At 39.1% G+C, this 21590-nt stretch overlaps 2 protein-coding genes and 2 long non-coding RNA genes across 4 annotated transcripts; 2 read left to right on the top strand and 2 right to left on the bottom strand.

Annotated features, from left to right (window-relative positions):
• The first annotated feature begins 1378 nt into the window (after positions 1-1378).
• On the top strand, positions 1379-3042 carry LOC143219558 (uncharacterized). Its single transcript, XR_013011385.1, has 3 exons — positions 1379-1931; positions 2545-2635; positions 2710-3042. It is a non-coding gene; the product is annotated as an uncharacterized LOC143219558 (long non-coding RNA).
• A 2500-nt stretch (positions 3043-5542) lies between these two features.
• On the bottom strand, positions 5543-9224 carry LOC143219556 (uncharacterized). Its single transcript, XR_013011384.1, has 5 exons — positions 8470-9224; positions 8019-8118; positions 7735-7890; positions 7509-7616; positions 5543-7367 (listed from the first exon to the last, which is right to left on the bottom strand). It is a non-coding gene; the product is annotated as an uncharacterized LOC143219556 (long non-coding RNA).
• Positions 9225-10117: 893 nt separating this feature from the next.
• LOC143219552 (uncharacterized) lies at positions 10118-12378 on the bottom strand. Its single transcript, XM_076445483.1, has 3 exons — positions 12238-12378; positions 11218-11396; positions 10118-10948 (listed from the first exon to the last, which is right to left on the bottom strand). Exons 1-3 carry the CDS (start codon positions 12257-12259, stop codon positions 10499-10501), a joined length of 651 nt encoding a protein of 216 aa, XP_076301598.1. The 5' UTR covers positions 12260-12378; the 3' UTR covers positions 10118-10498.
• Positions 12379-12468: 90 nt separating this feature from the next.
• Positions 12469-19861, top strand: LOC143219551 (uncharacterized). The gene has a single exon (XM_076445482.1). It carries the CDS (start codon positions 14288-14290, stop codon positions 17990-17992), a length of 3705 nt encoding a protein of 1234 aa, XP_076301597.1. The 5' UTR covers positions 12469-14287; the 3' UTR covers positions 17993-19861.
• The last annotated feature ends 1729 nt before the right edge of the window (positions 19862-21590 follow it).

Below are 21590 nucleotides of genomic sequence, written 5' to 3'. Positions count from 1 at the left end.
AAAGAAACGAGAAAATAAACAAAATGTTACACGGAAAAAAGTTAATAGACCCATTAATAGATCTGCTGGAAGAAAGTTTCCCATTTGATTTACAGTCTCCGCAACACCAAATTTCTTCAACAATTACTGTTGGATGATTCTTATAGAGTTTTTTGCGCTGATTCCGAATTTGCCCTTAATTTTTCTCCTAGATACAAATTTCGGATCACGAATAATAGATACAAAATTTGTAATTAGTTACTCGAAGATATAGATACACAGGGGACCACCTGTAGCGGTATTTTCGAATACCTCGAAACCATTCTGCACTTCGCAATCATAACTTAAATTGTGTTTCTTTTTTTTCAATTACAAAAAGTGGACAGCGAAAGTCGACAGCGCGAACTGCATCAATTCTTTAAGTTGAAAATAAATGTAGACAATTAAAAAATGTTTTTGGTTAAACTTTTCATTAAAACTCGAAGCAATAAATATTTACCGAACAAAACGATTATAGATGCGGGATTCGATTCGGGGCCAGAAGATTCCCAGCCGTATATATGTACTTGTTTTGTTAACGACTACCCAACCTCTAAAAAATTATAAAAAAATTAAGAACGGTTGCTTCAATAATATCCAAGTACTGAATTCTTATAAAACTGGAGTCTCTAACACTTCAATACAAAACATGCATTTTCTTGGAATTTTTGGAGGTTTTCAATTTTTTAAAACATGTTTCCGTAATCCGAAAAATCTGAAAAAATACACATTAATAATCAGGATGAGACACAACTAACGTAACAATATAAATGTGGTCAACTGAAGACTTTGATGTATGTATATACATAAAATCGGCAATTTTATGTTTTCCGATTTGTTTAAAAATCGATTTTGCAACCAAAAATTTTGAAAAAAATCTCAGTAGTGTATGCTATTCGGTAGAATATTCATGAATTTTTTCATAATTTTCTGTTGAACATGACGTGACTAAAAACAAATTTGGTTGGATACTTCTGACCATCTTTTCCGGCTATACCTTCAGAATCAACGAAACCATTATTTAAAAAATACAAAATATATTTCTTTTTACATCGTTAAAACCGATTTTTCAAAAAAAATTAGGCCTAATTTCTCTTCGATATCTCTTTTAGATCAAAAGTTATAGCAAAATGTGCGTCGCGCCGCGTGCTGTGCCCGAGATTCAAATGCGCGCCGTCTCCAGATTCCGACTTTTCGCCTCATGCTTCCGAAACTTCGGCAACGTGAAAATTGGTGAAAATCGAAGGAACGCGTCGCCGACGCGTTCGGTCGAGCAGGTAGTCACACGGACATGCTAGAGGTACGTTTGTTGTGTAGCGCGCGTGCAATCGAACATGCACCAACACGGGCAAGCGCGGTCGACACCGCTCACGGATACGACGATACGTCAGGGAAGGGGAAACTGCCGTTCAGTTTTCAGCAGTTTTCAGTTATTCTCTCAACTCTCAACAGTTCTCAAGTTCTCGTTCGCTTAGCTCGGTCGTAATATCTGTGGTTGTCAGGAGGACGCCGCCGCATGTCACATTGTACTTTCACTTTCGAGATATTGTCGTTTAAAGTTTTGATGACTAATGCTTTGACAAGGACATTGGTTATAAATTGTATTATTTTTTCGAGCCTTTTGTATTGATTTTCGTTACGTTTTTTCTGGTAAATACCTAATCCTACACTATAAAGTTCAATAAATGCATAAACTGAAATTTTTTGAAATTGTGACATGCAGCGTTTTTCTTGACACAATCACAGATATATTTACATAGCTTCGCTCTGTGGTTACACGTTACACTCGCGAGTGCGGTCTGCGTTGCGGCATTTGACTATTTGACTATTTATTAGATTGACTTGCTTGGATTATGTGATTACGTGGATTACTTGGATTACGTGCACTACGTGGAAGGAAGGAAGAACGGAAGGTATTTGTACATATTTATATTGGTTAATCGGTTTCATTTTGCTCAAATGTCTCCGAAAATCTTCGCGTGAAAAAGCGTGAGAACGCTTGTCGGCACACCACGCGACAGTGCCATTTGCCATCACGTATGAGGTGCTACGGGGCGAGTATGTTCACTTCAATGTAGAGTCCAAAATAGTAAATTGTTTGTTTCTTTATCACTTTATCACTCTCTTTTCATTATCATTATTATCATTTATCACTTTAAACAAATCCAACACAATTCAGCTTTGGCCCATTCAGATTAGAATTAGCTTAGCAATATTCTAAATCGGCAAAATGATGGCTTAAACCAATTCAGTAAGGCAAGTATTTAATCTTCTTCACTTGCTTCTCATCATCGAATTATTTTATTTCTGGTAGTACATTCTTTTGTTTGTAGTTCAACTTAATCGATTTTTTATAAATATCATTGCAATATTTGAATCAGTTAGGTATATTAGTTGATGAAAAACGTCAGAAGACCTTTTGTAATTGTAGCACCAGAAATTAGAAAATTCGTTGAGATGAGCAATAAGCGAAGAAGATTAAATACTCACCTTTACTCACTGTGTAATTGAAAATCTAATTTACAGAACAGAGGATAAATATAATGTGCTATCCAGGGAAGGAGTAGAAGGAAGCTGCGGCAACCGGGGAAGAGGAAGACCTCTAATTTTTCGCGTGGTACGTATATCTAATTATGCCATTCAACACACATGCATATATTGTACATTACTGATTTTCTTTGTATTTTTTAGGTATCCCACCTATGCCAGAACGTGCTACGGGCCACAAGTTTCGGGAAGCAGAGGCAACAACGTGTAATAATCACAATATACAGGGTGTTCCGTTTAAATACGAACACCTAAATATCTCTTCAGGTTATTGTGATGCAAAAAATATTTGTTACGTAATGCGCATGGTGTCAATGGACCAAATATCTGGCACACCGTGCACGTTACGTAACAAATATTTTTTGCATCACAATAACCTGAAGAGATATTTAGGTGTTCGTCCAATAATAAAGCATAGTAATAATAAAAAATTATAATATTTATTATATATATATATATATTCCTTGTGTCATTGTCCATGTGTCTTTACCAACTCCCTGCGGCGTATTAAAAAATAAGAAAAAGTAAATTTTCTTTTCCCTTATACGACACTTTGTCTTTTTTTGCATGGGGACATTTTAATCTTAGCTTCCATCTCTTGCAATGGATGCAGAGAATTTTTATTTTGCACAAATTATTTTTTTTTTCGTTTTCTCTCCTTGCATATGACTGAATATTCATTCAAAAATCAGTATTGTCGGTAAAAAGGAAAACTGCTACATATTTGTACAATAGAAATCTACTTTATCGACATCTGCCACATTAGTGCGATCTGCCCTTACCGACGGCGCTGCCCTGTATAACGGCATTCGCCGCATTAATCAGTGCGACCGTGCTGCCATCTTGCGGGGAAGCGGAATCCAGGATAGAGTGGCGTTCCAGCTGGACTGCAGAAAGCTGCATTCCGCGTGGACTGGTTCCAGGTGGAGTCTACCTGTAATCGTTTTCGTCACTCCCCGTGGAGTCTGTTGTGCTATCAGGGTAGCTTATACATCTTTCGAGAACGTGACGTCACACCGTCTTTATCTTTTCCGAGGGCCAAATTATCTGCGCCGGGTCTATAGGTATATATGGTCTAAGGTTGCGTGTTTATCAGTGTTACCAAACTCTTTTTTTGCACAGAAGTTGGTCACACTGATTTTCTAGTTACAAATCGAGGGTATACTACTCCCTTAAGGGGGTAGTCTACCCTGGATTTGTAACTAGAAAATACCTAGAATATTACTAGAAAAATGGCTCGAAACATGGGTTTGCTGGTTTTCAGTTAGTGTCCTTATTTGAGCAAATTTTGGACTGGGTGAGGGCTCATTCGAAAGAGGAAGGTTCACCGCAGGGGGCTCTGGTCATGAGGTTAACGAGAATATGTTTATATCTAATAATATTAGTGTCCAAAGTAGAGTAAACATCTAGGAAAAAAAACCAGCAGATTTCAATGCATTTTTCTGTCTCCACAAGTCTTTTTGGCTGATGGGATGACCAGAGCCCCCTGCGGTGAACCTTCCTCTTTCGAATGAGCCCTCACCCAGCCCAAAATTTGCTCAAATGAGGACACTAACTGAAAACCAGGAAACCCATGTTTTCGACCCAAAATCTAGTAAGATTCTAGTTATTTGCTAGATATTTGCTATTTACTAGGATCTTACTAGATTTTGGGTCGAAAACATGGGTTTCCTGGTTTTCAGTTAGTGTCCTCATTTGAGCAAATTTTGGGCTGGGTGAGGGCTCATTCGAAAGAGGAAGGTTCACCGCAGGGGGCTCTGGTCATCCCATCAGCCAAAAAGACTTTTGGAGACAGAAAAATGCATTGAAATCTGCTGGTTTTTTTTCCTAGATGTTTACTCTACTTTGGACACTAATATTATTAGATATAAACATATTCTCGTTAACCTCATGACCAGAGCCCCCTGCGGTGAACCTTCCTCTTTCGAATGAGCCCTCACCCAGTCCAAAATTTGCTCAAATAAGGACACTAACTGAAAACCAGCAAACCCATGTTTCGAGCCATTTTTCTAGTAATATTCTAGGTATTTTCTAGTTACAAATCCAGGGTAGACTACCCCCTTAAGGGAACTTACTAGAAAGGAACTAGAATCTTACTAGAAAAATGGCTCGAAACGTGGGTTTGCGCGAATCGGTTGTTTGTCCTTATTTGAGCTAATTGTGGGCTGGGTGAGGGCTCATTCGAAAGAGGAAGGTTCATCACACACGGGTCTGGTCATGATTTTAACGAGATTATGTTTATATCTAATAATATGAGTGTCCAAAGTAGAGTAAAAATCTAGGAAAAAAACCAGCAGATTTCAATGCATTTTTCTGTCTCCAAAAGACTTTTTGACTTATATTATGACCAGACCCGTGTGTGATGAACCATTCTCTTTAGAATGAGCCCTCAGCCAGCCCAAAATCTGCTCAAATAAGGACAAACAACCGATTCGCGCAGACCCACTTTTTCGATCGAAAATCTAGTAAGATTCTAGTAAATAGCAAATATCTAGCAAATAACTAGAATCTTACTAGAAAAATGGGTCGAAACATGGATCTGCGCCCAGACGTTGATTGACCCTATTAGAACAAATTGTGGGCTGTGCGAGGGCTCATTCGAAAGAGGAAGGTTCAACGCAGCGCGCCTTTCTCATCTCATAAGTCAAAAAAGTCTTTTAGAGACAGAAAATGCATTGAAATCTGCGGATTTTTTTCCTAGATTTTTTCTCTACTTTGGGCCCTCATATTATTAGTTATTAACATAATCTCGTTAACCTCGTGAGAAAAGCGCGCTGCGTCTATTCTTCCTCTTTCGAATGAGCCCTCACACAGCCCACAATTTGTTCTAATAAGGTCAAACAACGTTTAGTACGAAACCCATATTTTCGACCCAAAATCTAGTAAGATTCTAGTAATTTTCTAGTTACAAATCGAGGGTAGACTACCCCCTTAAGGGTGCGCGAGACCCACTAGGGACAATTTTTCTGACTTCAGCGACAGATGCGGCAGAATGAAGAAATTCCGGGAAAAGGATAAACAATGCCTTGTCTCTCCTGCAGAGTCAGACAGAGAGGAAACAGTCGCTCGCAGGAGAGACAAAGACAGAGATATAACAAAACAGCTTGATTTTTCGATGAACTCTTTTCCATTTCCTGAAGCGAAGAAGCAATATTTTTGGATGCTCTTTGCGTTGACATGTTATCCGTGTTATTCCAGATCAACGTTGAAAGCCCTTTTTTGGAAAAAATGTTCTGAAAAAATTTTCTTCTATAAAAACGTACGCTATTATTGTTTATAAAATTTTAAGAAACAAATTGCAAAAAAGGGCTCTGAACGTTGATCCGGAATAACGCGGAGATCATTTCAACGCAAACAGCATCCAAAAATATTGCTTCTTCGCTTCAGGAAGTCTGAAAGAGTTCATCTGAACAATTCGTATGCCATCATGGCTGCTTCGCTGTCGCGCTTCCCGACTTTCCGCCGCAGCGCTTTCGTCGTGTCTCCTGCTATTCTTGCACCGACGGTAGATACCCATGGTATAAACCGTGCTCCTGTAGGGCTGCGACGGAGAGGGAGATATGTCGCTCGCAGGAGAGACGAAGACAGAGATATAACCAAGCAGCTTGATTTTTCGATGAACTATTTCCCATTTCCTGAAGCGAAGAAGTAATATTTTTGGATGCTCTTTGCGTTGACATGTTCTCCGTGTTATTCCGGATCAACGTTGAAAGCCCTTTTTTGGAAAAAATGTTCTGAAAAAATTTTCTTCTATAAAAACGTACGCTATTATTGTTTATAAAATTTTAAGAAACAAATTGCAAAAAAGGGCTCTGAACGTTGATCCGGAATAACGCGGAGATCATTTCAACGCAAACAGCATCCAAAAATATTGCTTCTTCGCTTCAGGAAGTCTGAAAGAGTTCATCTGAACAATTCGTATGCCATCATGGCTGCTTCGCTGTCGCGCTTCCCGACTTTCCGCCGCAGCGCTTTCGTCGTGTCTCCTGCTATTCTTGCACCGACGGTAGATACCCATGGTATAAACCGTGCTCCTGTAGGGCTGTGACGGAGAGGGAGATATGTCGCTCGCAGGAGAGACGAAGAGAGAGATATAACCAAGCAGCTTGATTTTTCGATGAACTATTTCCCATTTCCTGAAGCGAAGAAGTAATATTTTTGGATGCTCTTTGCGTTGACATGTTCTCCGTGTTATTCCGGATCAACGTTGAGAGCCCTTTTTTGGAAAAAATTTTCTGAAAAAATTTTCTTCTACAAAAACGTACGCTACTATTGTTTATAAAATTTCAAGAAACTGCAAAAAAAAGGATCTGTACGTTGATCCGGAATAACACCGAGATCATTTCAACGCAAAGAGCATCCAAAAATATTGCTTCTTCGCTTCAGGAAATGTGAAAGAGTTCATCGTTATAATACTGAACAATTCGTATTCCAAGATGGCTGGTTCGTTACGCGCTTTCCGACGTCCCGCCCGCGCGTCTCGCTCCCCGTAGCGGCCATAGTGCTGCGAGCACTGGTAAGGCAGCCACGGGGAGCGAGACGCGCGGGCGGGCATGTGGGGGGGATCTCTCGAGAGTGTGCGCTGCTTGTGCGCTTGTGCCAGCTTGTGCCAGCCACAATCTATTTTTAGCACTTGCCATGTTGCCATGTTGCGTTGCTTTACTTTACGGCAACGAGACTGAAATTCGGCTGTCGAGCCGTCGAGTGTATGAATCGCAATCTGGAGCTGGCCTTCGAGTCTCCGTGCAGCGATTTTTATTTTTTTTTTTTCATTACACAAGTTCATTTGATCTTCTGTCTTCCTATAATAAAAAATACATTCAAAATTATAATTATAATACAATTTCATAAAATATTGAAAAAATTTCTTCCATAAAAGCGTATGCTATTATTGTTTATAAAGTTTCAATAGACAAATTGCAAAAAAGGGCTCTGTACGTTACCCTGCAGAAAGATAGAGAATATTTCAATATCAAAATTATCCAAAAATATTGCTTTTTCGCAATATGTCTTGAGCTGGTTGGCACACGTCGCACAGTGGGTTATTTGGCCTGAAAAAGTGGAAAAAACTATTGTAGCGTTATTTATAGGCTCAAGGTTATAATATTATATAAGCTACAACATTATGAAATCCAAAATACATTTTAGTATTTAAAAAATCAAACTTACCTCAATTTTTTGAAAAAAAAATTTTTTTTAAACTTTTACATATTGAAATTTGTAGACGACTGAATACTGTTCTTCTTTTGTTAGAAACATTTTTTCCTCAGATTATCGAGAACCCATGAAAAACCGTGGCGATAGTAGAATATTTGCACCGAAAAGCTGAAAAGAATTATTTTTGCACATAAATTATATTGAAATGATGTAAATTATTATTTTATGCAAAATATGCGAATCTCGAAACTTTTTAGTAAATAAATATACATTATAAGAAAATTTTAAATTATTACCATTCCTCAGATAATGTTTTTTCTTCGGTTGAATCTGCTGATGTAGTTTCATCAGTAAATAGGAAAAATAATATTGCAGCCTTATTCTTCAGACGTTTAACTACAACAAACAATAAAAATTTTATGCCATACGCAAAAATTTAGAAATAGAATTTTTTCCACTTTTTCGGGCCAAATACCCCACTGTGCGTCGCACAGCCGGAAAAGCCGGACAGAGCTAATTTAAAATTGGCTCAATCTTCAAATTCGCATAACTTTGCCGAGAATAATCCAAAAGTGATGAAACATCCACGATTATAAAGCGTAAATCTTCTCTACTTTTTGATGCTGTAGGTAATTTTTATAATAATCACTGCTAAAGCGGCAATACACATATAAAATCTGATTTATGAAATATGTTGATATGACAGGTTAACAATATTTTGTATGTATATATAATTACGATACTCACAATTAATTTTTGTTAAAAACGTTTTGCAAAAATGTTCTTGAAGTAATATTTCCCTATCACGATGATTGAATATGCTTGAATGCTTGACGCTCTTCTTCTGTGTAATTTTGTTGATTGAAAAATTGTTCCAGACATTTCCATTTCTGACTAATATTTTTCTCTTTGTGCTCCTGCATTATGTCGAATAATCTTTGTCGGGTGATTAGTTTGATTCCAGATGAGTCCAACCAATTTAATTAGTCTTACGAATAATAAACTTAACACAGCATAATTAACACGCACTAAACATAAACTACACAAAACAATACTTAAACTAAAAAAAAATACACTACACACAATATAATTTACACTAAAAAATTTAACTAAACGTTATACGCATATAAAATCGCCTTTGAATATTTCGCTCTGTAGTCTTCGATCGCACTGTTACAATGAATGCAGTCAAAAGCCAGCGAACGAGGACCAGAGGACTTACAATTAGTCGAAGGCTTATCTGCAGCATAGCCATAACATTTCAAATGGCTATAATCTAAACAGTTCTTTCGACGAGGTTCCGAGAATTCAAGAGGAGGCCCGTCGAACGCGAACGTACAGGCGTGCATGGAGCGCTACAATTCTCAATCACCTTCTAACTAAATTAGCTATAAAACTTCGAGTCAGATCAAGTTAGATTCAATTCTTTTTGCACTTTGTTCGCCAATATATACTGAATAAAATGACATCAAATAGAACACGCGGACTCACACGGAAGTATAACAAAATCCTTGATGAAGTTCTAAAATCGTAAGAAAAATTGCTGAATTATTGATTACTTTTAAATATTTATTAAATGCACAAATATACGCAACATAGAAATAAATACTGTTTCAAATATACATATAAATATTAATGCTAAAAATAAATATTTATATTAATATTTACTTATTACAAAGTTTCGCGATCTACATATTTATATCAAATTAACAAATTACATTATTTCAACATAATTTACATGTAAAAATAATTTTCACCAGCTTTTCGGTGAAAGAACTGCAGTGTCACGATTTTCCAGGGGTTCCGATAATCTGACGATAAAATCTTTCCAACAAAAGTTGAACAGTATTTAAAATTTAAACATCTACAAACACCTATACAATATAAAATTTCAGAAACAATTTTTTTACAAGAATAGCAATACCGCTATGACGGAGAGCGCGGTAGCATACAAATCGTTCAGTTTTATAATGATGAACTTAGAACTTCGTGAAGCGAAAAAACAATATTTTTCGATAATTCTGATATTGAACTATTCTCTGTATTTATGCAGGGTAGCGTACAGGCCCTTTTTTGCAATTTGTCTTTTGAAACTTCATAAACAATAATAGCGTACGTTTTTATAGAAATTTTTTTCAGTACAGTTTCCAAAAATAGGGCTTTGTACGTGGATCCGAAATAACACGGAGAACATTTCAACGCAAAGAGCATCCAAACATATTGCTTCTTCGCTTCAGGAAATCTGAAAGAGTTCATCAGTTCATCGTTATAATATTGAACAATTCGTATTCCAAGATTTTCTGTTTCGCTACGCGCTTTCCGACGTCCCGCCCGCGCGTCTCGCTCCCCGTAGCGGCCTTAGTGCTGCGAGCAGTGATACGGCTGCCACGGGGAGCGGGACGCGCGGGCGGGCAAGTGGGGGGATCTCTCGAGAATGCCTCCGATCGAGCTACGAAGTGATCATGCCTGGGCTTTTTCTCCGAGCGTAACTGACCTACGACGAATGAAGTAGGACAAGGATAGAGAGATCCTCGTCTCTCCTGCAGGGCTGCGACGGACAGGGAGATGCTGTATATGGGAAGAGTGCATGAGGGTCGATGAAGAATGTGGATGGCAAGTAAGAATGTGGGAAGTGTTCGATGATGAGGGAGGAGGGGAGGATTAGATTAGGAGGGTTGAAGAGTGAAGGGAGGGTACAATTGAAAGGATGGGGATGCGCGAGGAGCGTAATTATAATTGTAACAATAATTTTTTTATAAAACTTTAATGAGCAAATTCAGTGATGACAATTATAATAATTTATATTATAAATTTTTTTTTTTCCCTGGCCGCCTACGCCTCCGCGGCCGCCTCGTCCGGTACCACGGCCTCGTCCGGTACCACGGCCTCGTCCGGTACCACGGCCTCGTCCAGTAACACGGCCTCGTCCGGTACCACGGCCACGGCCGCGGCCACGCCGGTCCACCCCCTGCTGCTGCTGTAGCTGCTGCTGTTGTTGTTGCTGCTGCTGTAGCTGCTGCTGTTGTTGTTGCGGCTGCTGTTGTTGTTGCGGCTGCTGTTGTTGCTGCGGCTGCTGTTGTTGCTGCGGCTGCTGTTGTTGCTGCGGCTGCTGCTGCTGTTGCTGGTGCAGCAACTGCTGCAGCCGCCGCACCTCGTTTTGTGCCTCAAGGAGGCGGTTGCGGGCCTCAAGGCGGCGGTTGCGGCGGAGCTCCCGTCGCCGTTCTTGCTGGAAATGTCGTAAGAGGTTAAAATTTTAAATGCAGGCTCGAACATGAAATGTACGTTTTTTTGGGAAACTACTGTGTTCTACACAGGTAGTGATCGCCGACATTATTTTTTTATGACTGCGTCGACCACGCCGGGAGTTCAAAGAAAAGCCGAACGTAGAGAAGGATAACATGCAAATACGGATCGCGTGGCCGAAGCACCGGCACAGTTCAAACATAAATACAATGAATGCAAGCAACATTGTATTGCAATTTTTTTTTAACTGACCATATTTTGTGGCGGCAGCAGTGGTGGCCAATCAGCTACCGGCGGCGGAGGCGACGGCGGTGGCGTTGGCGGAGGCGGTGGCGGATACGGCTGCGGTGGCGGATACGGCTGCGGTGGTGGCGGATACGGCTGCGGTGGTGGCAAAAATGCCACGCGCCTCTCCAACAATACAATTGGCACTGCAAATGAAACAAATAAAATTCAATGATTACACTGTCCGACAAATTTCAACTTTTTTAATGTTTCCTAATTACTGTTGGGTGGTTCTTATAGAGTTTTTTCGCTGATTCCGAAGCTGTTTTCAATTTTTTTCCTGTACGCACAGTTTTTGAGAAACGTGACTTTGAAAAATAATCATATTTTGTAAACATGTTTAAACAATCATACTGTATTAATATTGGGTATCACTGTATTCGGGAAAGTCTACAAAATCTTTTGCTGTAAAGAACAATTTAATATCTTTTATAATAACACCACAATATTTGTTTAAACTTAAAAAATATGATACCTTTTTTAAGTCATGTTTCTCAACAATTATGCGTGTAGAAGAAAAATCAAGGACAGGTTCGGAATCAGCGCAAAAAACTCTATGAGAACCACCCAACAGTAATTAGGAAACAAATTTGATGTTGGATTATTAGTATATAAATAGTATATAGGGTAAACTGTAGAATGATTGGCAACCTAATACAAAATCGTAGTAAAAATCTTTTTATCTTTTTTTGAAGCGAGCTAAACTTGCTATTATTATAAGCCAATAGAGATTTTTCAGCAAAATCAAACAGTTTTACGAGCCATAAATCTTGTATTACAAAATATATACTCTCTTATGAAAACTTACAACGTTGCTTTGAAACATAAATAAGAAGCAATATAAAATGATTTTCTATACCAGGGAATTTTTAATATTTGCCGTTTTGAATCAAAAGTGCCAATAACTACTACAGTGCCAGCAATATTACAGTTTACCCTACACACTTATATTTCTTCTCTAGAAAATATATACAGAAAATAACTTACATTGTGGATAGTTGTAATCCATCTCGACCAACGATGTGTACTGGTCGACTGTCGAAGAACAACTGAATTTTCAGTGTCGCCAGATGAGAGCCGAAACTGAAGTGAAGTTACAGAGAAAGTTTTAGGGGAAAGAAAAACCCCTTGTTGGGTCCACTCGGAAAAACAGATGTGGGAAGTCCTTTAATTTATTACTCAGGGCCTCTTTGTATTTGAAGGTTGCAGGCCTTCCACTTCTGACCGAAGTCAATGACAATGACCCGAGGACCGTTAAAATATTCCGGGACACTCTTAGTATCCTTCAACACTCGACTTAGTTTTGCAGATATTCCAACATATCTCTATCAAATTGGAAAAAATCTGTAACACTAAGGGTTGTTACATCTTTCAATATCTGTCGTTTTTCCCGACTCAACCTATTTCGATGAAACTTTCACAGTGCATATAATTGACACAGATCGACAAAACGTATTTTTTAAATTTTAAATATAGGCCCACATAAAAAAGTTGAAAATGCTAATTTTAGTATTTTTTCAACAATTTCAATTACATATTTGCAATCGGTTTCAGATTTTTACAGTGAAAATCCTGCTCGTAAAAAATCAAAAATCTCAAAAAAATAGAAGAAATGCAGATTTCACATGGAAGTTATAGAGTGACAACATTTATGTTGAAAGTTGTTAATTTTCAGTATTTTTTTATGGGACTTTCACTAACTTATTTCTGGCATTTCTTTGATTAAAATTACGCCAAACACGATATAATTTCAACTGTATTTAGTGGTTTAATCGACGATGAAAGTTTAGAACGCAACGAAGAACAGCGTATGGTAAATTCTTTGAACTCTGTTGAAGCTAATTTTCACATCATCAAAATTCTTGACTTCGAAAAATGATCCTATGGCCAGTTCTTCGGCGTTTTGGAACACTGTGTGTCGCTTCTAGCGCGCTAAATACAAGCCCCCTATACATATTATCAAGCTATGACAAGTCATAGCGGCGAGGTGCCATTGCCTCAAAAGAAAGAAAGGTCCTCGAAAGTAGACCTAGGAGACTCGCAAGCGAGCGAGCAACTAGGTACCACTCACAATAATGTATAGTAGTTTTTTAATGTTTATTGATACTAATCATAAGACTGTACTAATTTAACCAATAAACATGTTTAAAAAAAAAAAAAAAGAAAGGTCCTCGTGCGATCACCGGTCAAACGGCGCGACGTCAAGCGTGATCAGCACTTGGGTGAGTGACCGCGCCTGGTTCACCGCGTGTTGTTGGCAAAACTTATAGCCACTGTGGGATTGTTTTCCCCCTCACCCTTCTGTTAGCCGCATGGTTTATCAGCCGTTTGGCCATTTGAACTTGTTTCTCTTAAAAACTTATTACAAATTAGTAGTAGTAAGTGGTATAGTTAACTGTAATGTTAACTATACTTTTTTATGTTCTAGAAAGGCAGGGACCATTTAAAATCGATTTTCGTAATCAATATTTAAATAACATTCAATTTAATCTTAACATTTAAGAAAAAGTTATAACAATAATTAGAAACTATATATTATACTACTTTCTATGCACGGCATAAGGGAATATTAAATCATATCAAATCATATAATTATTAGAAAAAAAAAAAAATAAAATATAAAATAAAATATTTTGTGTAACTATGTACATAGGATGTTTATTTACATCTACACGTATCGGCCGAGCGATCCGTGTTTACATGCTGTCCTTCTCTACGTTCGCTCTCGATTGACCTCTCCCTCTTCCACCGTCTTCTGTTTCGCTCATCGAGATGTTTCGATGTTTCACAGCTTGACACGAATGCGTTTAGTTGGAACCGAACAATCGATTCGACAAGTCGGTTCCGCGTGCGCGCGTTCAACAATAATTGTTGAACGTTCTATAATAATATTAATTATTATTGTTTTTAGTTTTATTATTATTTCTATTTTTATTTTTATTTTTAGTTTTATTTTTATTTTTTTACTTATCGTAAAAGGTGTTGAGTGCAATCTTTATATAATATCGTGCAAAAAGTGTAAAGACGAAAGTGCACGATGACTAGGAATAAAGGATGCCGAGAAGGAAAGTCCATAAAGAACAGGATGGCGGCCTTGCGACGCTTGAAGCTGCATAATGCTTCCACAAACGACGCAACAGGTACGTCCAATCATTTAAATGAAGGGCAGCGTCACGTAGTAGATACAAATACTGATGTGCTTACGTCATTTGCAAGCACATCTGATTTATCTGCCGATACATGCGTTGCAATAAACGAACAAAGCATTGTAAAAAATGCAAGTTCAGCAACGCATGTGTCCGAGGATGAAGGAGATGTGCTTACGTCATTTGCAAGCACATCTGATTTATCTGCCGATACATGCGTTGCAATGAACGAACAAAGCATTGTAAAAAATGCAAGTTCAGCAACGCATGTGTCCGAGGATGAAGGAGATGTGCTTACATCATTTCCAAGCACCTCTGATTTATCTGCCGATACATGCGTTGCAATGAACGAACAAAGCATTGTAAAAAATGCAAGTTCAGCAACGCATGTTTCCGAGGATGAAGGAGATGTACCGCATAATAATGCGTTCACATTAGAATCAGTATCTGCTACGTTGCCTGCAACTATTGTAGATGCATGTTTAGTACAAGGGACATCATCGGAAATGCAATACGATACGGACGATGATATCGAAAATATCGTTTTGCACGATGATGGGAATATTGTAGATGCATGTTTAGTACAAGGGACATCATCGGAAATGCAATACGATACGGACGATGATATCGAAAATATCGTTTTGCACGATGATGGGAATATTGTAGATGCATGTTTAGTACAAGGGACATCATCGGAAATGCAATACGATACGGACGATGATATCGAAAATATCGTTTTGCACGATGATGGGAATATTGTAGATGCATGTTTAGTACAAGGGACATCATCGGAAATGCAATACGATACGGACGATGATATCGAAAATATCGTTTTGCACGATGATGGGAATATTGTAGATGCATGTTTAGTACAAGGGACATCATCGGAAATGCAATACGATACGGACGATGATATCGAAAATATCGTTTTGCACGATGATGGGAATATTGTAGATGCATGTTTAGTACAAGGGACATCATCGGAAATGCAATACGATACGGACGATGATATCGAAAATATCGTTTTGCACGATGATGGGAATATTGTAGATGCATGTTTAGTACAAGGGACATCATCGGAAATGCAATACGATACGGACGATGATATCGAAAATATCGTTTTGCACGATGATGGGAATATTGTAGATGCATGTTTAATACAAGGGACATCATCGGAAATGCAAAACGATACGGATGACGATATCCAAAATATCGTTTTGCACGAAGATGCGAACATCGACGCAGATCGTTTACGTTCTGCCGACATGTCTGGACGAAGCATCGCGAGCGTTGAGCATATTTTTAAAGAATTGCAAAAACTAAACGCCCATTGCCTTTGCCAGTTCGATCAGCTTGTTATAACGAAAGCGATTCGTCACGGTCTGAAGACTCAATTTTTTGTCGAATGTCGCATGTGTCATTTCCAAAGTAGTTTCTGGAACGAACCGACAGATGACAAAATATTGGATGTCAATACAGGTGCCATTATTGGTGCTATATTGACAGGGACCGGTCACGCGCAGTTAGATCAACTTATGGCTGCTATGGATGTTAAATTCATGTCTGGTAAAACGTATGGGGCGTATGAAAAGAAAGTGTCCGAAGCTTTCGCACGTGCCGCAGAAGCAGAAATGCGAGCGGCTGGCGAAGCGGAAAGACAATTAGCAATACAGAGAGGTGATGTCATTAACGGTATTCCGCATATACCTGTGCGAGTAGACGGTTCATGGATGAAGAGATCTTATAGTAGTTTCAATTCTCCAGCCGGAACGGCTCTTATCATAGGGGCCCATACGGGACTAATATTGTTCTTTAGTGTACGTAACAAATATTGCTGTATCTGTGCAAGAGCAGCAAATAATGGTACGACGCCAAAAGAACATGTATGTTATAAGAACTGGGGAGTCAATCAGAGCTCCTCGAGTATGGAAAGTGACATCATCCTCGAAGGCTTCGAATGTAGTATAGAAATGCATGGGTTGATGTATAGTAAATACGTTGGCGATGGTGACAGTAGTGTTCAGAAAAGATTGACTGATTTCCCACCATACGCGGGCATTCTTATAGTAGAGAAGGTAGAATGTAAAAATCATCTTCTCCGCAATGTGTCAAAAAAAGTAAACGAAGCGGGTAATTATGGTGCTCGTAAATTCTCGAAAGAGAAAAAAGCCGTTAGGAACAGCGTAATGAAATTTCGAAACGCTATTACTATGGCTGCTACGTTTCACCGAGAGAGCAATGTAGAATGGAAAGACAAAATTGCTGGTTTGATTAGAGATTTAGACAATGTACCCAGCCATATATTTGGGGAACATAAAGATTGTGCCTCGTATTTTTGTAACGGAGTTCCGAAAGCAAACGAGGCAAATCTTGTCCCCAAATTACAAGAGGCAGGGATATATGGCAAATTACAATATATAATGCAACGCATGAAAGCAAATGCGGCGAGTTTGCTACACAATTTAACCAGCAATATTGTTGAAAGTCGTAATGCCATTATTTGCAAACTCATCGGCGGGAAACGTACAAATTTAGCGCAAAGAGGCTCTTACCAAACGCGTGTACAAGCATCAGTCGTGCAAACCAATAGTTCCGCACCGATAAGTAAGGCTTGTAACGCATTAGGTAAAGAGCCCCCAGCACGTGCAACCGTGCTGGAAAAAAAAAATATTGCCGGACAGGCAAAACGGAATGAACGTTTGCGTGCAGCAAAAGAATCGGGTCTCGCTCGTCGTAAATCGAGATATTCTGACCGGAGTCGTGGACCTGATAAAGATTATGGTCCGAACGCGGAAAAGTCGGATGTTACTCCTGAAGTTTACGAAGGGCTGAAAGCCGATCATTATCGAAAGCTAGAACATAACCACCAGCATCGCGAAGTATTCGAGCATCTTTCGCGGGGTCAGCATGAAGACCCGATGTGGCATGCTGTACGTAAAGTACTGCTGACTGCTTCAAATTTCGGAAAAGTTTGTTCCCTGAGGGATACAACTTCGCGCAAACGCCTGACTGGAGATATTCTTCACCCTCCTGAGCTAACAGATTGTGCTCCTGTTCAGTGGGGTAAAGATAAAGAGAAAGTGGCACGTGAAGAATTGGAGATCGTTAAGAAAATAGAAATCCAGGATTGTGGATTATTCATTGATGAGGAATTCCCATATCTTGGCGCGACGCCTGATGGCACCTATTCAGACGATACCATCGTTGAAATTAAATGCCCTTATGCGGCGCGCCATATGACTCCTAATGAAGCAATTATGCGAAATGTTCCAAGTGTCAGTAACATTTTCGACAGACGTGACGACAGTCGTTTAAACGTAAAACACATGTACTATTTCCAAGTACAAGGGCAATTGCACGTGACGCAAAGACAATATTGCATCTTTGCAGTCTGGACGCCTTTTGGAATTAAGCACACGACTGTTGAGCGTGACGATGAGTTTTGGAAGGAGAAAATGTTACAACCGCTCCAACGCTTTTATGAAGACTGCTTGATTCCCGAAATAGTTGATAGCAGAAAGAAAAGACGAAAAGATTATCGGGAACCACAGTACGTAATTGAAGCACAGGAAGCGGCTAAAAGAAGAAAAGTTTAATTGAACGGTTAAATAAATAGATATACCGTTGAATAAACTTTTCGATTAGAGGGACACTGCATTGAGTGTCCCGGGTGAAGAAGGTTTTTTAGTGGGTAGTGGGAGATCCGTCCGTTTTGATCTCCTGAGTCCCACACTACCCCCTTCTGGGGTGTACTTAAATGTATTTTTCCCCTTCATCCTTAAAAAAACAAAAAGAAAAAATAAAAAAAAAAAAATTCGGTAATGCGTTCGCATTAACTTATTACAAAGTTTCGCGATTTACATATTTAGTATAATGAATGACATTATTTCAACATAATTAACATGGAAAAATAATTTTCTCCAACTTTTCGGTGGAAGAACTGCGTTCTCACGATTTTCCAAGGTTTTCCGATAATCTGACGGAAAAATCTTTCCAACAAAAGTTGAACAGTATTTAAACATCTACAAACTTATGTGCATATACACGGTGTCCCAAATTTTCTGTTACACGAGATATCTCTTTATCCATCGTATTTAGAAAAAAATACTTCCAATGAAATTTGTATGGGTTTCAAAGCTCTATAGAAAGATGTATTTTTTAAATATTTTATTTGACGTGTCGAAGGTCATTTTAAGATTAAGTTCACTTTTTTAAATGGAAACATAATATTTTTATTATATCAACTTATTCTATGAGAAAAAACAAGTTAGTTTTATTCTTTTGGGACACCGTGTATGTACATAGAAGTTTGTAGATGTTTAAATACTGTTCAACTTTTGTTCGAAAGATTTTTCTTCAAATCGTGAGAACGAAGTTCTTCCACCGAAAAGCTGGAGAAAACTATTTTTCCTGAAGCAAGGAAGCAACATTTTTTGATAATTTTGGAGTTGAAATATTCTCCGTATTGCTAGGGGTCCCGAAACTTTATAAACAATAATAGCGTACGTTTTTATGGAAGAAATTTTTTCGGTACAATTTTCCCAAAAATGGCTCTTTACGGGACCCCCCGTATTAATACAGAGAATTTTTCAACACAAACTATAATATGTTATCCTATTATTATATCATTTCCAGCGAGAACTGCGACGGCTGCGAAAGCGACGTCGTTACCGGTTACTCGAGACCCGCCGCGGAAGCTAAGGCAGGTGCAACAGTTGTAGTAGCAACAGCAACAACAACAACAACCACCACCACCACCATCACAGAAGAAGCGGCCGCGACCGTAGTACCGAAAGAGACGACCGCGATTCCAAAAGAAAAGCAAAATTTATAATAATTATTATTAGGAATTAATTTTTTTACTTCAATATTATATATACTTATCTCAAAATATTATATTTATTTATGTAAATATATGAATATATGTATATATATTACTATTATGTACAACTTTATTGGTTTCCCTTAGCGTTACACAATCCTTATACATTATACAAGTTCTCCGTCTCCCTCTTCTCGCCGCTCTTAGTCTCTGTATTATTCTGGTGTCCCGTACACAGGCCATTTTTTGCAATTTGTCTCTTGAAAATTTATAAACAATAACAGCGATCGTTTTTATAGAAGAAAATTTTTTTAGTACAATTTTTCCAAAACAAGGGCACTGTACGGAACACCTCAATAATACTCTCCGTATTTCAGCACAAAGAGCATAAAAAAATATTGCTTCTGCGCTTCAGAAAGTAGTAAGTTCATCGAAAAATCAAGCTGCTTGGTTATATCTCTCCGTCTTCGTCTCTCCTGCGAGCGACATATCTCCCTCTCCGTCGCAGCCCTGCAGGAGAGACGAGGATCTCTCTATCCTTGTCCTACTTCATTCGTCGTAGGTCAGTTACGCTCGGAGAAAAAGCCCAGGCATGATCACTTCGTAGCTCGATCGGAGGCATTCTCGAGAGATCCCCCCACTTGCCCGCTCGCGCGTCTCGCTCCCCGTGGCTGCCTTACCAGTGCTCGCAGCACTACGGCCGCTACGGGGAGCGAGACACGCGGGCGGGACGTCGGAAAGCGCGTAACGAACCAGCCATCTTGGAATACGAATTGTTCAGTATTATAACGATGAACTCTTTCACATTTCCTGAAGCGAAGAAGCAATATTTTTGCATGCTCTTTGCGTTGAAATGTTGTCCGTGTTATTCCGGATCGCCGTAAAGAGCCCTTTTTTGCAATTTGTTTCTTGAAATTTTTTAAACAATAATAGCGTTTGATGGAAGAACATTTTTTCAGAACATTTTTTCCAAAAAAGGGCTTTTTACGGCGATGCGGAATAACACGGAGAACATGTCAACGCAAAGAGCATCCAAAGATATTGCTTTTTCGCTTCAGGAAATGGGAAAGAGTTCATCGAAAAATCAAGCTGCTTGGTTATATCTCTCCGTCTTTGCCTCTCCTCCGACCGACATATCTCCCTCTCCGTCGCAGCCCTGCAGGAGAGACGAGGATCTCTCTATCCTTGTCCTACTTCATTCGTCGTAGGTCAGTTACGCTCAGAGAGAAAGCGTGTTTACGCACGGTTTATACCATGGGTTTCTACCGTCGATGCAAGAATAGCAGGAGACACGACGAAAGCGCTGCGGCGGAAAGTCGGGAAGCGCGACAGCGAAGCAGCCATGATGGCATACGAATTGTTCAGATGAACTCTTTCAGACTTCCTGAAGCGAAGAAGCAATATTTTTGGATGCTGTTTGCGTTGAAATGATCTCCGCGTTATTCCGGATCAACGTTCAGAGCCCTTTTTTGCAATTTGTTTCTTGAAATTTTATAAACAATAATAGCGTACGTTTTTATAGAAGAAAATTTTTTCAGAACATTTTTTCCAAAAAAGGGCTTTCAACGTTGATCTGGAATAACACGGATAACATGTCAACGCAAAGAGCATCCAAAAATATTGCTTCTTCGCTTCAGGAAATGGGAAAGAGTTCATCGAAAAATCAAGCTGCTTGGTTATATCTCTGTCTTTGTCTCTCCTGCGAGCGACGTGTCTCCTATCCTTGTCCTATTTCATCCGTAGTTCACCTCTACGCCGATAGCCTGATAGAGGCGCCACTTTCCAGCACGTGTAGTTACAGCCTCTACACACCTAATAAATGGTGGCGCTAGGTTGCGTCTCGCGCACCCTTAAGGGTGCGCGAGACCCACTAGGGACAATTTTTCTGACTTCAGCGACAGATGCGGCAGAATGAAGAAATTCCGGGAAAAGGATAAACAATGCCTTGTCTCTCCTGCAGAGTCAGACAGAGAGGAAACAGTCGCTCGCAGGAGAGACAAAGACAGAGATATAACAAAACAGCTTGATTTTTCGATGAACTCTTTTCCATTTCCTGAAGCGAAGAAGCAATATTTTTGGATGCTCTTTGCGTTGACATGTTATCCGTGTTATTCCAGATCAACGTTGAAAGCCCTTTTTTGGAAAAAATGTTCTGAAAAAATTTTCTTCTATAAAAACGTACGCTATTATTGTTTATAAAATTTTAAGAAACAAATTGCAAAAAAGGGCTCTGAACGTTGATCCGGAATAACGCGGAGATCATTTCAACGCAAACAGCATCCAAAAATATTGCTTCTTCGCTTCAGGAAGTCTGAAAGAGTTCATCTGAACAATTCGTATGCCATCATGGCTGCTTCGCTGTCGCGCTTCCC

This window comes from Lasioglossum baleicum, unplaced genomic scaffold (genome assembly GCF_051020765.1).
Source record: "Lasioglossum baleicum unplaced genomic scaffold, iyLasBale1 scaffold0055, whole genome shotgun sequence".
NCBI lineage: Eukaryota > Metazoa > Arthropoda > Insecta > Hymenoptera > Halictidae > Lasioglossum > Lasioglossum baleicum.
This window is presented reverse-complemented; position numbering and strand designations above follow the sequence as displayed.

Excerpts from the sequence above, each read along its gene's own strand:
- LOC143219552 (XM_076445483.1), bottom strand. The coding sequence starts at position 12,259 with ATGGATTACAACTATCCACAAT. Across the intron at positions 11,397-12,237 it reads GGATTACAACTATCCACAAT|TGCCAATTGTATTGTTGGAG; the intron begins GTAAGTTATTTT and ends TTTCATTTGCAG. Across the intron at positions 10,949-11,217 it reads TGCTGCCGCCACAAAATATG|CAAGAACGGCGACGGGAGCT; the intron begins GTCAGTTAAAAA and ends CGACATTTCCAG.
- LOC143219551 (XM_076445482.1), top strand. The coding sequence starts at position 14,288 with ATGACTAGGAATAAAGGATGCCGAGAAGGAAAGTCCATAAAGAACAGG.